Here is a 19,178-nt window from a genome sequence, read left to right on the forward strand (position 1 = left end):
GGTTATATGTATCTTCGATTTCGTAATGTGGTGAGCTGATTTCCAAGCAATTGCATGGATCATAGATTTAAAGTTACTCTCAGCATCAAGTTGGGTTGCATTTATATTTTATTACTTCTGCTCTTTACAACCATCGTTTTCATTGAAGCAGGTCACTTCTGGGATCCACAAGCTTATTATTTTGTATTTTCCAAATAAGAATTCCGGCCATCCAAATCTGAATTCTGGCCAACATCTATATTTTCCAAATGAGAATTCCAACCAACATTTGACAGTTTTCAGATGTAAGACAACTATTAGGGTATTGTGTTCCAAATGAGAATTCTGGCCATCCAAATGTGAATTGGCCAACATCTGATAGTTTTTAGATGTAAGACAATTATCAGGCCACTGTGTGCCACAATAAAAAAGCCTATCGGCTTAAAAATGTCTGCCAACACTAGAAATTTATCCTTTGACAAATCAAGAATTCAGAATTTGTATTCTATAATTGATTTTTGAAATTAAACTTCAGAAAGTATCAAATCATGCATTCGATTTTTGGCATAAATTAATTTGGGGTAAAAAAAACATAAGTTCCTGCCTTTGTAAAAGACAAGGACTAATAATGGTAGATTTTGTATTTAGACTCAATTTTGAAACTCCATCAATGATGCATTCCGTGGGCATTATAGCAGCGTCCTTTCAAAAAAGGGCTAAAAGTGAAATTTTGACATGCGAGAGATCAAGCCGATCTCAGCCAGAAACGCAATTTAGAGCCACATAATACTACTAGGAGCACCTAAAGACATTTCTTTCCTACAATTAGGCTTCTGGTTTCCTTCCACGTCTTAATTGAGGAGAGTCAATTGTATCTGCAATTGAACTCTAGTTTTATCAGAGCTTGCCAAGAATTGCAAATAGATTAAAAAGAGCCTTCCTATTTTCCCTAGACACGTAAGTTAGGGAAGCTTTTTAATAGGGGTTCATAGCAGAACGGCAAGGTCATCAAATTATTTTTTGACAATGCCTTGAACCTATACACCTGAACATGGAGGCCCGTGGCTATACTGCTTTTTCTAACTTTTTAAAAAAATAAGTCCGTCCTCTCCTTCGTATGGAAGTGCATTTTCGTGGCTGTATAGCCACGGGCAACATGGAGGGGGCATGGCATTTCTTCTCGATGGTTTTCTCTTTCCCGACGAAGGGGGTTTAACGTAGACTAACGATTGCCGTATTGATGTTGTAAGCCAGCTTTCATATTCATTTAACAGAGATATTCGGAAGACCCCAACATTTTTCTAGGCGATGGAGATTTTAGCATCCAAGATTTGGAGGAAGAAATGTAAATGCTCCGTGATTTCCGTTGGAGAGATTCGGTCAACTCGTTGTTGTGGTTGGAAAAACAGAAAATCCCATTATGATCGATCCAGAGATTAAAAAACAAATGGTTTGAATTCTGATTAGCAAGAAAATGGGATTTCAGGCTTAAAATTTCTGGAACTTGGGTTCTAAAATACTGTAATTAGGGTTTTCTGCTTTGTAAAGCAAGAAAGGGGCAAGAAAGTCTAAAGTGGTCAATCGAGAAGGATGGTTTTCAAGCAGAGGGGAATCATGATTATTGATAAGCATACCTCGGAAACTCTTCAATTCAGTCAAATAGAAACCGAGTTCGAACTTCAATCAGGGCCGGGTCTCGATGGTGAAAGACAGAAAGCTATGGTTATGTCCTTTGGCAGACGCATAATCTCAGATAACAGTATCGGGGAAGGAAAGTCTATTTCTGAAGACCACTATTTGAACTACAAGACATTGGCTACAATACTTGAGATTGTTCACCCAAAAGAACCTAATGGCCAGGTAAGTTGAAATTGTGCCAACGAATTAATTTTCTTAAGACAAGTTCAGTTCTTATTCTATCGCTATTCAGATATTGTTCATAGGATTCTAGGTTGCTTATATGTATCTCCTTTTCAGATACCATGAAGTGCGCAAGAGCTAATCCTTTTTAAAAATAATTCCATAGATTTTTAGATGCGCTTCCTTCATTTCTAAACTGTCGAATAGAGAACCATAACGCCATAAAATGCTTTTAAAATAAAAGCTGTTTGATATCTTGTAGTTGGATAAGAGTTTGAATGAATTCTTCCGATCGTACAGTATAGTAGAAATAGATTTTCTTATATATAAATATATCATAATAACTGGATGAAATGCACAATTCTAGAGCTGTATCCAATTTAGGGGAAAAACATAATATTTTTTTATTCCAAATTATGCAAGGATTCATATAATGTGTGTGCAGATTTTATATATAATTGAGTTATCTGTGCGGCTTTAATACTTGAGCCGGTTGGTCCCGATGAGACAGCCAGCAGTGGCCTGGTCGTCATCGGATGGTCAGCAAATGCGGTACTTCCACAGGGATTTAAGAACAAAGTGGTTTCAGAATGGTGGGTAGTCCGTTTTGTTTGTCATTATTGGCAGGCAATGTGGGGTATAAAATAGCAATGAAACCTTAACTGGGTTGTGTATACATTGGTTCAAAGTACCTGCTGTTGCACTCTTTTTTTTTTCCTTCGTAGCTTCAATAAAACATGGTTTATAATTCCAACCTTATCTTCTGTATTGAGCACGGGCATTCTCTCTGATTGCGAACTATACGCTTTGATTTCAGGCTTTCCTCTATAATATGGGATTAAGTCAATTAATTTATTGTATAAACTTAGCATGTCACATCTTGATTGCAAGCGGGTCCTAGTGTTAGCTTCTTGGCAAACAAAGGCAGATGACATTCTGGCACAGGAGCACTTGCAATACCTACCATTGCAAGCGCATCAGGAGGATCAAACACAAAGGGTTAGGATAGGATTTGGATCTGGAATCCAATGCTAGAAATAATGTCCAAGTTGTAAGGCAAGGAGACATTAGGTGTGTTATAAACCTGATTGTCTACCTAAGTCATTTTTTTATGGGCAATTTCTAGGTAGAATAAGGACAAGATAGTCTAGAAGGTTAAATAATGATTATTTATTGATTAAAACTCTCTTAAAATCCTAGGTAGGGTCTAGGATTAAAGTTTAGTAAAGTTTGGAGACATTTGACAACTTCTGCAAAAAGTTGTCAAAGTTGTCAATGTTGCATAATGTTACTTTTGTGCAAAAATGCAACGTTCGAATCCCAATGTTCACTATCACCTTTATTGGTTGGAATTGTTTGGGAATGACATAAATAAGCATAAATAAGGTTGAGAAACCTTTCTCAACATAGAAGAGAAGAATCTAATGTAATCATTGTTTCAAATCAATAAAATTCTGCTGTTTCCCTATTAAAACTGCCCGAGAAACTACTTGTACGGAATTGTACGGATTCATATGCAATTCCGAAGGATTGGAAAAGTTGTAGAATGTTCTTATGAAGGATTTGCAAGTGGTTTGAGGTCGTGAAGTCATATTGGTTAAGAGAAATCGAATTTTGATTGCTTGTTGGTCGCAAGGAGGCCCTAACTAGGGTTTTGAGAGAAAAATTCTCTTTTCTAGAGATTCCACCATGGGAAGAAGATAAGCCTCGGTGGAAAGAAGGGGGAGAGGATGTGCATTAGTATTATTTGGGTCTCAGACTAGGAAGTAGAAGATGTTGGGAGAAAACACTAAACCCTCTGGACATGCATCTAAATGTGACTGTCTAGTTTTGGGTTTTTGAGGCACAACTTGGCCCAGGGGTGGAATAGAACCATAGGAACTTGGACTTAGATGTTTTGACATGTCCTTGAAGTATTTCGATAGGATTGGTTGGAAGATGCTTTGAATTTTTTGTACTTGCTTTGGAAAGACACCTAATTAGCCTATTAGGCCTAGGAGAGTTTTGCAAACAACTTGAGTTGGGAGATTGGTCAAGATTCCTAACTTGGTAGGGGTTGTTGATTTCAGGATTGGAATGTTTGAAGGTGTTTAAGACTTTCTATGGTGGAATTCCAAGAAGGTTGCCTTGACAAATCCTTAGTTTTTCCTTGTAGCCCTATTTGGAGTTTTAGGTGAGGAAGTTGATTTCCAAAGTATATGGTTGATATCCGAAGTACATAGTTGATTTTCTGAAGTACATATTGGGGGGACTTGTGTATGAAAACATTTGGAGACTACATCTAAGGTTGGAAGAAGCCCTATTTCATCCCTGAAAACCTTGGCTTAAAGTTTGTGTCTTGTTAGGCCTCAAAGAGGTGTCTTAGACTTTGAATTTGATCTAGTCTAAGGAAAGTGGGTATTGGGAATCACATGGTGGAGTCCAGTCTTGTATGGTTGTGAAACATTCGTGCAGCTATAAGGGACACACCTTGGGTATATAAAAGGGGACTCTGTTCCACATTCTAATATTCTATTTGATGCTATGTCTTACCTGATAAAGATGCTACAAAGTTATGCATAATCTATTATAGTGTCATAAGAGACTTACTTGAAAGTGAGATTATTTTAATGTGTTCCTGTATTTTCTGAATCCTTATTTTATATTTTGCTTCAATCTTATTTATTCCTTAGGGATTCTTTCTGGAAGAGGGCTGGAGTTCTGGAAGTGTCTGCAAATATTAAAACCCTTGAGAGGGAATTACTGCAATTGGAGAATATAGCCAACCGAAAACAATGGAAACAGAATGCATTGGATCCTAAGATGGAAAATTGATAACAGATATATATTCTGACATCAGAAATGAAAACAAGCAAATCGAATTGAACTAGGGCAATATCTTGCATTTGTTTGCTAAAGAAACAACAAAAGAGATATCAAGCTGTAATAGAAAAACATGACTACTACAGGAGAATGGCAAGTTCATCTAGTCTTACTATTGTTATGATCATTTCCTTAAATGATGCACTTGCAATTGGTATAATTTATGGAGAGAAATTCAATGCATTGGAATGTTTTGAACTTTAGTTTATGTTTTGATTCGGTTTTCTATTCTCTTTTTCATGGTTGGAAATGTTTTGTATTGACACAACACATCATGTGATGTGGCAGATAAGATTAGATAAGATAATAATATTAATGTCCATGAAAAACCAAAATGGTTTATGGGACTAAGCATACAACAGAAGAGCCGGCCAAAGCAGAAGCACCAAACGGTGACTGAGAAGAAACAAAAGCAAGAGACAAACAATAAAGAAGACAAGGTAAGGACTAAGGGTCCTTCCTTGCCACAAAGAAATCAGTAATAAAGAGGTACACCTGTGAACTATCCATAGCCTTGGAATGTCGTGAAGAACCGCTATAGGACTGTCGCTGCTTGGAGAGACTGGTACAATATGTCTGATTGATCTGGAATGAGAAGTAGTGGAAGGCCTTTTCAAACCTCGTGGAGGAGACGAGGGAGAGAAAAAAGCGGTAATGAGCTGATTTGAAGTACACTCCTAAGGAATAAAAGACTGTAGGGTAATCTCTCGAAGATGGGTGGCTTCCTGAAGAAAAAGTGCAAGACACCACTGATCAATATAGCTGAAGAACATCGAAAGAGAAGAACAATCTTTGAAAAGGCAATAAAATCTCCCTCTGATCTCATAGTAAAGAGGACAACAAAATATGAAGTGGATCTCAGTCTCAACCTCGGCCAAAGTACATAACTGACATAACCTATTAGCCTGATCCATATGGTGGTCAGTTCAAACCCTGAGGCAATGAGAACCAACTCTAAATGAGCCTAGAGAAAACCATAAGGCATGGTTCCAGCGTCGATAGAGATAAGCAGGGTGAACAACAATACTATCCTGAATCTCAAGAAAATGCTCAGCATAGAAGGCCATCCTAGGTCGTAGACCCCCCGGGGGATTACTTCAAGTAGTGGTAATGTACTGTCTATAAATATCCTGTCGAATATGCTCATTCAACTCTTGACGTGAGGGGAGAAGATGAGTAGGAGCATCCAACAAAAACTGATGAGGAAGACGATCAATGTCAATCTTGATCGAACCCAACAAAGAGGTGGCTTGAGCATACCAACATCAAGACCTAGCAGAAGTGTCGGATCTCATAATCTCCATTGAAGAACAGTATGCCAGATGAGAGTATCTATGCCGGTCAACTCATGTCTCCATAAAACCACGAAGCCGATGAAGAAACCAAATCAAATAAAAAATGACGACAAGTTGGAGAGGATGAGCACCAAACTCAGCCAAGACAATGTTGTGAGGGGTGAGTCTGTGACATCTAATGATAGGTTGTAACAACAACGTCTGAACTTTCTCAATAGAAGCCCAATCAGAAGTAATAAGAGAAGGCTCCCAAGCAACTGAACCATAGAGAACTGTCAAACGAACCAAGGAGTCGAAAAGGGACAACTTGGATGAATTATCCTAAAAATGATGCCTGAAGCATTGTCTCTCCAGCAAAGCCAAGGAACCCATACCCTTACTAACTTTGGACTGAATAGCAGGTCTCAAACTAAAATGCGGTCCCGAGAACTTCACATCGAGATACATATAAGAGGGAGTAATCTCAACCTCCTGTCCTTGAAAGAAGAAATGAAGGTGTGAGGTCTTTAAACAGTTAAAGACCATAACCCGTGTCTTAGACAAATTGACTACGAGTTGCTGCTGAACACAAAAAGAAGCCAGACCATCAAGAAGTCTCTGTAAGTTGTCGGGAGAAGAAGCCAAGAGAACCACATCATCAACAAAGAGGAGAATGGAGATCAAGACCTGATACAAATAACACCCATCTCCCGGTTGGGAGGATTTCAGAAACAAATCCTCCAACTTACAAACCAAACAGTGTAGGAGAAAGAGGACAACCTTGCTTCACCCCAATAGTGCTCTGAATCGGATCAAAAAAGCCCTCCGGAGTCCTAAGCCCACCAGTTACCCTCTCATAAAGCCTCATAATAGCAGTCTGTAACATATTTGAGATCCCAATCTCATGAAGCCGCTGAAATAAAGCCAACCTAGGAACATAATCAAAGGCCTTATGGAAGTCCACAAAACAACAATAGACCTTTTGAGAGCGATGTCTAGCCTCCTCAATGATAGCCCGCAATGTAAACACATGATCCATAGTCTGATAGTTTGCCCGAAAACCAGCCTGCCCTTTAGTCCTACAACCTCTTCTATCAAGCTCACTAGATAACATGGTGTTCAAAGCAGTGGCATAAAGTTTGGCAAAAGTATGTCCTATCATAATAGTTCTATAGTTACCTAGATCAGAAGTAGGCCTAGACTTGTGAATAGGGTAAACCGTATGTCTAGACCAGGAATCAGGAAACCCAGTGCAAACCACTCTATTATAGAGTGCAAGAAGGTAAGATCCAAGAACTGAAGCACCAAGTTTGAAAAGTTATACTTGGATACCCTCTTCATTTGTTGCTCTGCTGCATCTCAAAGATCTGATGGCCTCCATAATACTAGAGTAGGTGAACAAGCGGCAGTAAGGAGGTGGAGTGGAGTGGAGAGGTGGCTGCCCAGGAATGTCGTAAAGCCTAGTGATATGGGAGGTGAGAGAGCAGTAGTCAAGAGTGGAGGACGGGGGGAGCAACGAGGGAATCTAGGGATTTTGAATAAGCGTGGAGCAAAGGGTTCTGCACTGAATGGAGGCAAAAAAAACGTTTCTTACGATGAAGAAAATAGAGGTACGAACGACACAGATGGGTGAAGGCAGGAGATTGAGCCTCAAAGCGACATGAACAAAGCGATGGAAAGCTTTGCAATCAGCATCAAACCATTTATTCATACGACAGGCATTTTGAGGCTTAGCTCTGAGAGAGGAAGGGGAACGGTGGGGAATGTTGGTTATCAAAATCGCTGATTAGGAATCTACGAGCCTTGTCTGCTTGATGCTGGGTATCTAATCGATTTTTGGCCAACTTTGACAAGATTAATCTATTCGATTTGAATCCTTTGCGCTTTTGTCTCCGCTAGACCAAGCCCTGTTCACCCAAATCCTGGATAGCAAAAACTTGGATCCAAGATAATTTACAGCGAAATATAATGCAAAAATAAATTCCTCAAGTGGCAAGTACTCGAGGAAATCTTTTGGATAATGATTAATGGTTATTATTCTTCAAACTTTGATTACTTTATTAGAATTGTATGCTGCTGAAAGGAAAATTTTAAAACGAATCACTATTACAAATAAGTTTCAAACTCTTAAAGGAAAGAGGCTAAAGGGTTGCCAGCATATGGATTGAAAGTCACGAACAGATTAATGATCAGTGCCAAATTTTAATGGGTAATAGAGTCAAACATATATTTCTTACATACTACTACATGATATTGATGATATTATATTTGTTGATAATTCAATTATTATGATGCCACAAATTGTTACACTTTGGCGTATTCAAATTAGTCTATCATGCTTTAACCCTCATGTGGACACAATAGATACAAATAAAGGAAAAGTTTATAGTTTGCAATATTTGTATTTATCAAATTTGAATAGCAATGAACAATTTAATGTACCTATCAAAACAGTAAATTATAAACAAATAAACAACAAAATCATATATTCCAACTCCAAAACAAATAAAACTCTTACTGATTTTTACTGTTGGACAGTTTTTATTGAAGACACTCAGGCTTTTGATGCTCTATTCAGCACAGCTCGATCTTAGACAATTTCAATGTTTATGCTCAATAATTTTCAAACTTCATCTACTTTGCTCAAAACTTCAGCAATCTCCCTTTGAAGAAATTTAATAATATGTATACTTCAAAATATGCAAAGTTTTTTTTTCTTGAAAAGTCATATCACCCCCTATTTGGCTTCACTTTACATATATTTATAAACGTCTGAAGGGCATCAGTTGCTTTCCAGGCAACGTGCCTCTTCATAACTCAAAACTGAAATAATTAACATAATTATAATATGACTGATAATTTTGGATGCTACCGAACTTTATTAGGATTAGTTTTGTTTTCAAAATTCATCCTAATAAAGGATTGCATCGCTAACGCAAGCTCTCTTATCATTATTCAAAATATTTTAAACTCCAAAATGCGTCGTCTCCTTTTATCCTTGCTGTCGGGGCTTGGCATTTTCTCATAGACAACAAGACACACGAAATCATGGGTCCCGTGTCTGCATCTTTCCGATTCAGATTCATAGATCCCTGCAACTCCTGCGAGGTTGATGTTATGCAAAATCTTTGGGTGCTGAAGATGTAATGCTCCATTATCCTCTCGCATGCTCATATGATGCAGCCTTTTAAGCCCAGGTTTGTTCACCACGCAAAAACTCAAACTTCAATATATAAGTTTGATGCGCTCCTTGACGTGGGTTGAAAAACATCATTCATATGAATATCACTACCGCAGGAAAGTTCCTACATTCTCCCACGAACTCAACCCTGCAAAACAAAACATAAAACATCAGTAGTCATGCAAAATTACATGCAGGTTGGTGAAAAGTGAACGCTGGAGCCTCCATGACATGCACGTGATCCTCTGAAAAAGAAAAACTTGTAATATGCCATCTTCCCACAATACCCACTCGTCTCCAAATATCTCCATATTCAGGAAGAGGTCGTATCTGAAGTAATATTGCCGATTTGCAGCCTATAGAGGTCGAGTGATTTGTATGACTAAACAACGAAATACAATCCATCGATACTGAGTATATCTCCAGGCAAGACTATTTGTTTTCATATTCCATTTTACAGACTTGTCTTTGATTATATGTACTTTTTACATGAATTCGTTGCCCAGCTTCTCCTTATAGTATTATTCCATTTGATACAGTTTCTTAGTTTCTGCAAATAACTCATGGATAAGATAGTATTGAGGCAGGCGTTCTCTTTTTGCAACCCTGTCGTGAAAAGCTGTGGTATTGCACCACTTTCCTCTGAGATCAAAATATAGCCATTTTCTCCACTCTGGTATTGCAAACTATATGGTTTAAGCTCCATATAATATTTGCAGCTTGTTCAGATTGACCATGAAATTCTTGAGGAAAAAGATTAAGATGTTGCAAACTATATGGTTTAAGCTCCATATAATATTTGCAGCTTGTTCAGATTGACCATGAAATTCTTGAGCAAAAAGATTAACTCCTACATCTGTTCCTTGTTTATGCATATACCCAAGGAATATAGGATCGCCAATCACTGTAAGCTCATTTATGGTGCATATCTGTATGTATTGTATGCCTTTATCTGTCAACCACTCAATGTAAAGACCCTTACTATAAAGGCCACTAAAACCCTCAAACTGGACTTAGGAATTTTGTCAAACAGTTGGCATGTAACCGAATAAGGCTGCAATATTACTAATTGTTGTACAACGAAACCTCAATATTTGATGCCAATAATGTATGAACAACAATTCCAGATTATAACACTACCAATCTAAGAGATAGATGACAATATGAAACTCAAATATGAAGTCCAATGCAATTCTGATTTTATGACAGCAAATAGAACTGATTGCAATGAGAGACTGTCACAACTATGCACTTCTAATACATCAAGCTCTTTGACAATGCAATGTTATGACATGAACAATAACCCAGTTCAGATTTGGAATGCAAATGACGAAACTTTTACAACAGTTATTAATGACTGGAAATAACTATTTATGCAATGACAGTGCTGACTGTTCTAATCCTTAACATGCAATATTTTGGCAATCAATATTTTGTGCACCTGGAATAGCACCAATTTTGCCAGATATGAATGCTGGATTAATGCCACACGAAGACCTCACAATCTACCCCAAACCGACTCACAAAATTGCTGCTGCTGCCCAACTGACAGGGCCGTACAGGTACGGCCTGGTACGGCTGCTAGATAAAAATATTGCAGCGTTTTTTGTCACTTCAAAAGCAATAAATCTGGGCGCCTAGGGTTGCTGAATAACCCCCTAAAATATGAAATTCATCCGTCAAGCCAATTAGGAGTTATGAGCAAAAACGTGGGTCCAAACCCTGGACTGGCAGTCTGAAAATAATGCACAACTGTGTCTTCAAACCCTGTTAATCAATCCACAAATGCTAGGGCACAACTGAAACCCTTATTCCAACCAAAGTAAACCCTTCTAACTGAATCTCAATGAAGTCCAAATGAGATGGCTGCATTACCAACTCCTCAAATGCAACAATTCAGGTGATATTTCACACCCTCAAAGTCGCCAATCCAAGGGAATGATTCGTTCCCAAAGATCAAATAATAATTTGCAGACCAAGAGACTACAAATTTGCTCCACAATGGAAGAAGTAGAAGAAATCTCAAATCCAAGCATGTCCAAATGAGAGGCCCAGCCCTCTATTTATTCACTTTTCTAAGAAGTTGCTAGAACTTCTAGAAACATCCTTTATAAAATCTCATTATAATGCACTTTTTATAATAAAGTAATTTTATAAAATAAAAAGTGCAACTCAACTTAAAATTATAACATGTAGGCCCCAATAACACATAATAATAAAATATAACCTCTTAACACTTCTTCAAGAGCAAGATATGACCATCTGATCCGCAGAATTGACTCTCTCTCCACACCATTTGCCTACGAGAGTTTGGAATAGGCAAATCCATGATCAATGCCATGTCGAACTAAAGAGGGGACATTACAGTCCGCCCCTCCTGAAATTGCTTGGCCTCAAGCAATCTCAACGCCGGGTGCTGCAAAATAGCTTCCCCCTCCCAAGTTGCATCCTCAACAAGTAGATCTTTCCACTTAACCAAGTATTCTCTGATCACTCTTCTGCGAAGCTGCTTTTCTCTGCTCTCCAGGATGGATTCTGGCACTAAAATCAATTTTCCCTCATCGTCTAAAGGAGGTAATACTGCGGAAGGCACCACATTCTGACCCAACGCCTTCTTGAGGCGGGACACATGAAACACATTGTGCACCCTGCTGTTTGTCGGAAGCTCCAACTCATAAGCCACCTCACCAACTCGCCTGATAACCCTGAATGGTCCGTAATAGCGTGGCTTGAGTTTCTCTGCACCACTCTTCTTAAGAGTAGATTGCCTGTATGGCTGCAACATGAGGTAAACCATATCATCCACCTCAAAACTACGCTCAGTCCTCTTCTGGTCTGCATACTGCTTCTGTTGGTTCTGAGCTCTCGCAATATTATCTTTGAGAGTAGCAACTATATCCTTACTCTCCTGTAATAATTCTCCTGCATTGGGTACCAGGCTGTCGCCCGACAACAAATCCAAGAAACTAGGTGCTTCATAACCGTAAAGTGCCATGAAGGGTGTCATCTGTATAGTGATGTGATATGTAGTATTGTAACAATCATAGTTCCAAAAATCGCCATGAAATCGCCGAAATCGCCGAAATCGCGATAAGATTCATGGCTCCCGATTTTTTTGGAATCGGAAATCGCTGGTGGCGATTTTTTCGCGTGAATCGCCTGAATCGCCAAAATCGGCGATTCATGGCAAAAATCGCCAAAATCGCCATCGTGAATCTCCAGAAATCAGCCGCGGCAGCAAGGATAGAAAGTTCAATTTTTTAAAAAAAACACATGTTTTATTTGCTTTCTAAGTTGACTTTCCTCTTTGTTATAACCCTAAAGAGCCTTCTATTTGCTTAGTATGAGTAGAAGAGAGGAAGAGTGAGAGAGAAGAAGAGAAAAGAGAATCCATAGGTTTCCAACCGGCAAGAAGGAAGAGCACCAAAGAGATCAGAAGTCCATTTGGGGAGGCCATAAATTGCATTGGGAGCATTAAGGAGTCAATATCAACACTCCTCAACTCATTTGCAAGAGGTAAGTGTTGGCTTTTTTTTTGTATGTTAGTGTAGTATGCATTTTTTGTTAAATTTTTTTAGTGTTCATTTGCAAATCTTGAATGTTTTTTATTTTTAGTTTTACTAAATTGCAAACTAGGGTTTGTTGTTTTGTAGTTTTTGTTTATTAGTTGCAAACTTTGATTTTTTACATGAATTTTTTTATTGCAGCAGCCCTTTGCTTTCATTTTCCAATTTCCACAATGGGTAAAAAAGACGAATGCTGGAAATATAATGAAGAGTTTCCTGGGAGAACCAAATATCAAACAAAATGTATATTTTGCAAAGAAAAAATAAATTCAGGAGGTATCTATAGATTGAAATACCACATTGCTGGCATACCTGGCCATGATGTCACAGTTTGCACTCAACAAACCGCTGAGGCAAAACGCTCTTGTTTAGTGGCATTAGAAAAAATTGAACAAGACAAGTTGACTAAGAAAATGCAACTTGAAGGGTTAAGAGGTATTGGCTCCCGTGCTCCCACATCCGCAACCGCATCTACATTTTGCAAGTGCATCTGCATCAGCTTCCGCATCCGTAGGTTGTGTTGGGGAGGGTTCTTCTAGGCCTCCTTTTCATCCTAGTGCTAGTGCTCATGTGAGTGTTAGTGGTAGTCGGTCTCATACTGAGACAGAGTCCAACACCAACCTATTGCGGCCTAGAGTGCGGAAAAGCAGAATGGATAGTTACTTTGTGCCCCGCACTACTCCTGGCTCCCAACCCACGCTTGAGGGCATGGGTTTGAACAAGGAGATTCATGATGCTGCCAGAAAAGAGATTTGCAAATTCTGGTACTTTTGCAACATTCCATTTATTGCAGCCAGGTAATTGATTCTTTTTTCTTTGTTATCTTCAAAGTTAAAGTTAAAAGTAAAAGTAAAACTTTAATTATATCTACTTGTTTTATGATTTTAGTTTTTGACATCTAAATTTCTAATCAATATCATTATCTATTTGTGACAAGACTCCTTATTGGCAGAACATGATAGATGCAGTTGCCATTTGTGGTCCGGGGTTTAAAGCCCCAACTGAGGCTGAGTTGAGTGGATACCTCCTGGAGGAAATGGTTGAGGATATGAGGCATGAGTTTGGGGACAACCGAAAGGAGTGGATCGAAAAGGGTTGCACCATCATGACTGATGGTTGGACAGATAGGAGGGGAAGAACACTCCTCAATTTTCTTGTATCCTGTGGAGGTGATTGATCATTCTACTTTCCTACATACATAATTTTGAATCGTGATTGACTATTTCAAATTTTGATTTGTTGATTGCTAATAGTAATTATAATTCGTTGTTTTGTTACTTGTAGGATATACCATGTTCCTCAAATCCATTGATGCTTCTGCTCATGTAAAAAACGCCACATACTTATGTGAGGTTATTGAGGAAGTTATAGCAGAGGTGGGGGAACAACATGTGGTGCAAGTGGTGACGGATAATGTAGCAAGTTATGTTGCTGCAGGTAAACTTTTAACTTTTTAAGTTTTGAAAATAAATTTATTTGAATTTTGAACTTTTTCTAATTCTAACTTAGAATTTCTAAGTTTCCTAAGTTCTAAGTTCTAACATGTTTGAAATTTGAATTTCTAATTATCTTAAAATTGTTGTAGGCAAACTTTTGATGGAGAGGCACCCCACCATATTTTGGTCCCCTTGTGCAGCACACTGCCTTGACCTCATGTTGGAGGAAATTGACAAACTTGAGTGGGTCAAGTCATGTGTGGAAAGGGCAAAAAACATATGTAAGTTTATTTATAATCATTCATTTGTCCTTAGCACAATGAAGAAGTACACAGGAGACAAAGAGTTAGCTCGTCCAGGGATCACGAGGTTTGCCTCGAATTTCATCACCTTGCAGTCCTTGTTGACATCAAGGGATGATTTGAGGAGCATGTTTGTTGGGCGGGAGTGGATTTCATCTTCCTATGCTACGACCACTGCAGGGATAGATGTGGTGGATTGCATATTTGATGATGATGGTTTTTGGAAACCTGCTAGAGAAATACTTAAGGTAATTTTATTGCAATTTAACATTTAATATTTTACAGTTTACTATGCTAATTGTTTAATGATTTAGTTTTACCTTATATTATTGAATTATTCTATGTTTAAGTTTTGACTCAAATTTTTGTTTTACTTTATATGTAGGCCACTGAGCCTCTTGTATCTCTCCTACGAACTGTTGATGGGGAGAAGCCCTCTATGGGCTACATATATGAGGGCATGGATAGGGCCAAGGAGGCCATTAGAGCTCAGTATGCAGGAGTGCAGGAGAAGTATGCCCCTATTTGGGACATCATTGATAGGAGATGGCAGAATCAGCTCCACAGACCCATCCATGCAGCAGCTTACTTTTTGAATTCGGCATTTCGTTTCCGTCCTGACTTCAAGGCGGATGAGGAGGTTCTCACCGGATTATATACAGTGATCCAGAGGTTGAGTATTGATGAGGATAGCAGTGCTGCAATTATTGAGCTTGATAAGTTCAATAATAAAGAAGGGCCACTTTTCTCTAGCAGGGTAGCCATAGATGCTCGGGAAACAATACAGCCAGGTAAAAATTAAATAATATATTCAATGTTCATGAATCTAGATTCTAAACTTAAAGTTGATTATGTAATTTTAGAGTTAACTTGTAATTTGTAATTTGTAAATGAGACTAATTATTTTTATTTTCCCTTATTTTAGATAGATGGTGGCAAATGTTTGGGGCCACAACCCCAAAACTTCAAAAAATTGCCATTCGTATTCTGAGTCAGCCAAGCAGCGCTTCTAGATGTGAGCGCAATTGGTCCATGTTCGAGCACATCCACTCGAAGAGGAGAAACAGGTTGACAGTGCAGAGGTTGAATGATCTTGTTTTCGTTCATTACAACCTCCGTCTTAGGATCAGACAGATTTTGGGCACTGACTCCTCTCCGATCATTCTGGAGGAGATTGATCCAGAATCAGAGTGGCTCACAGAGGTTGTAGATCCAGTCTTCACTGAGGAAGACCGTGCGTGGATTGACCAGGTGGATATAGAGGCTGAGGCAGCTAGAGCACGTTCTTCAGGCATTGGTAGACGCACACGTGCACGCACAGACACAGGCCCTAGCGACATTCGTGAGCCCATCTTATATGCGGGAGATATGGCTCGACAGTCCTCTAGGACCTACATTAGACGCCTTGCTACTAGGCAGACTGGATACTCAGAGGCTGAGGCTGAGGCTGTAGCCGAGCTTGAGGATGATGTTGAGGATGATGATGACTATGAGCCTGAGGCTTGAGCTGGAGCCTTGTTTTTATATTTTGTTTACAGATATTGATACTGAATCATTGATAGACATATGTTTCAAAGTTTCAAACTTTCATGGATCTTCATCTTAGATTCTTACATAAATTTATGATTTGATGTCTTATTGATCATCTTACATACATTCTATGATTTAAATCATTATGATCATTTGATTTCTATTTACTTCAGCTAGCCTACAATTTACATTTTAGAATCTTAGATAACATAGTTACGTATGTGATGGATTTTATGTTTAATGTTTATGTATGTTAAGTTTTAACTTCTATTTGATGATGTTATAGTGTGCTTAAGTTATATTCAATAAAGGGTGCATGAAATAAGTTTTAAATTGTTAAAATCTTTAAATTTAAAGGGTTTTTTCAAATTTGCCGATTCATCGCCGATTCATTGCCGATTCACGATTCGATTCGGCCTTGCCGATTCCGATCCGATTCCGATTCACGTTTCTTTGGTAACAATACTCGCAGAGATATATCCATCTGACCCAAGCTCGCTGCTGAGCTGCCACATAATTCCTTAAATACCCTTCCACCCATTTGTTCACAATCTCTGTCTGACCATCAGTTTGTGGGTGATAGCTAGTGCTGGGTGTAAGCTCCGTGCCACATAACCGGAATACCTCCTGCCAAAAATGACTCATGAAACGGCTATCCCTGTCACTCACAATGTTCCGAGGCAATCCGTGCAATCTGAAAACCTCCCGAAAGAAAACCTCTGCCACTTGAGCTGCTGAGTGGGTAGTGGTGATAGGAAAGAAATGAGCATATTTTGTTAATCTATCTACCACCACATAAATACAATCCCGTCCTTGTACCTTGGGCAAACTTGTGATAAAGTCCATGGAGATGCACTCCCACTTCCTGTCAGGGATTGGAAGTGGCTGTAGGAACCCTGCCGGATAGGTGTGTTTTTGTTTGTTTTGCTGGCAAACAAGACACTCTCGAACGTACTACAAAACATCAGCTTTCAGCCCCTTCCAAGTGAACTGCTCTCGAACTGACCTGTAAGTCGTGAAGTACCCGAGATGGCCTGCTGTCGGTGAGTTGTGAAATGCTCTCAAAATCAGTTGCTTAACCTTCGATCCTGGGACTAGGTAAATCCTATTTTTGTAAATGATTAAATCATCTACAAGTGTGTATCTGGTATCAATCACTGTTCTCTCCACTATATCGGAGGCCCATGTATCCCTGGCATACTCTGCTATAATCAAGTGTCGCCAATCCTCTGATATCTGAACCATAAGAGTGAGGTGTGGCCTTCGAGATAGAGCATTTGCAACAACATTCTGAGTTCCCTTGACATATGAGATGTCAAAATCATATGCCTGCAACTTACTTACCCACTTTTGCTGGCGATCATTCAGGTCCCGCTGTCCCAAGAAATGCCTCAAACTGTTATGATCAGTTTTAATACAAAACTTGCTACCCACAAGATATTGTCTGAATTGGCCAAAGCATGCATGATGGCCAACATCTCCTTATCATATATACTGAATGAACACTCAGGGCCTCTGAGCTTTCTGCTCTCATAAGCTATGGGGTGCTTATTCTGCATAAGTACAACACCTACTCCCTCTCCAGATGCATCACATTGAAGCTCAAATGGCTTCGTGAAATCGGGTAATGCTAGAACTGGGCACGTAGTCATTATCTCCTTAAATCTCATAAAACAGTCCTGTGCCTTCTGAGTCCACACAAATTCCTCTTTTTTCAGTAGATCTGTCATGGGAGCTGCATGTCGTGAGTAGCCACTGACAAACCTGCGATAGAAACCACATAAACCAAGGAACCCCCTCAACTGTGTAAGGTTCTTTGGTGGAGGCCAATCAACAATAGCACGAATCTTTTCAGGATCCATCCGCACTCCATCTGCACTAATAATGTGTCCCAAATATAACAGCTCGGTCATCCCTAAGTCACATTTGGACTCTTTTGCATACAAGGACTCCTTCTGTAAAATGCTCAACACTGTCTCCAAATGCTCTAGATGCTCCTGCCATGATCGGCTATAGATCAAAATGTCATCAAAAAACACCAGCACGAATTTCCTCAACTGATGGTGGAAAACTTTGTTCATAGTGGACTGGAAAGTGGCAGGTGCATTGGTTAGACCGAAAGGCATGACTACAAACTCAAAGTGCCCACAATGACATCTGAAAGCAGTTTTCTCAATATCCTGTTCACGGACTCTGATCTGGTGATATCTTGTTCTCAAATCAATTTTCGTGAAATAACAAGCCCCATGCAATTCATCTATCAACTCATCAATGCGAGGAACGGGATACCTGTTCTTAATGGTTCTCTTATTTAATTCCCTGTAATCAACACACATCCGAAGAGTTCCATCCTTCTTTTTTACCAAAACAACAGAAGATGCAAAAGGTGACTTACTTGGTCGGATGTGCCCCATAGCTAGCAACTCCTTGATGGTCCTTTCGATCTCATCCTTGAGTCGCTTTGGGTGTCGATATGGTGTGATCATGATAGGCTTAGCACCTTCCTCCAGCTCAATAACATGCTCAATGCCTCTGTCCGGTGGCCTGCCTGGTGGAATCTCACTGAATACCTTTTCGTACTCAATCCTCAATTTCTGAATATTAGGATGATATTCCGTCTTATGTTGCTTCTCCTGTGTAGGTGTCAAAGTACAAACTGCTGCCCACTCTATATCATTATGCCTAGTTAATCTCTCCAGCTGCCTAAATGAGATAGTCCTGATGTCTCCATTACAGATAGCCTTAAGCACATGAGTCCTACCATTCACTTCGAATTGTATCTCCATATCCTCTAGTCTCAGGGTAACCACCTTCAATGAATGAAGCCACTGCATTCCAAGTACTATATCCATGTCACCCATGTTGACCACATGATAGTCCGCCTTAAACTCATAGTTGTTCAGGCGCAAAGGTAGGTCTCGTACCATCTTGTCACAACGAAGAGTGTATCCATCAGCTACCTTGACTCTTAGTCCCACGAACTCCTCAGCAATGAGTCCACGCTTCTCCACGAATCGTGCATCAATGAAATTATGTGTGGCACCTGTGTCCAATAATGTAATAACCTTTTGCCCAGCCAAAACTCCCCGAAGTCTGAAAGATCCCTCTCTGTGGATACTAGACAGTCGTGCTTCCTGTAAATGTAGCTCTGTTCCCTGCTGTTGCCCTGCACTGTCTATCTCCTGCTC

At 39.3% G+C, this 19,178-nt stretch overlaps 1 protein-coding gene across 1 annotated transcript; it reads left to right on the forward strand.

Moving 5' to 3' along the window:
- Window positions 1-1,331: 1,331 nt before the first annotated feature.
- On the forward strand, window positions 1,332-16,096 carry LOC149546416 (uncharacterized). The gene is made up of 6 exons (XM_089791191.1): window positions 1,332-1,839; window positions 13,675-13,891; window positions 14,007-14,159; window positions 14,308-14,708; window positions 14,846-15,251; window positions 15,386-16,096. The coding sequence occupies exons 1-6, from the start codon at window positions 1,570-1,572 to the stop codon at window positions 15,964-15,966; spliced, it is 2,028 nt and encodes a 675-aa protein (XP_089647317.1). The 5' UTR covers window positions 1,332-1,569; the 3' UTR covers window positions 15,967-16,096.
- The last annotated feature ends 3,082 nt before the right edge of the window (window positions 16,097-19,178 follow it).

The sequence above is a fragment of the Cupressus sempervirens genome, chromosome 7 (genome assembly GCF_028749045.1).
Source record: "Cupressus sempervirens isolate cs-2001-9-10 chromosome 7, ASM2874904v1, whole genome shotgun sequence".
NCBI lineage: Eukaryota > Viridiplantae > Streptophyta > Pinopsida > Cupressales > Cupressaceae > Cupressus > Cupressus sempervirens.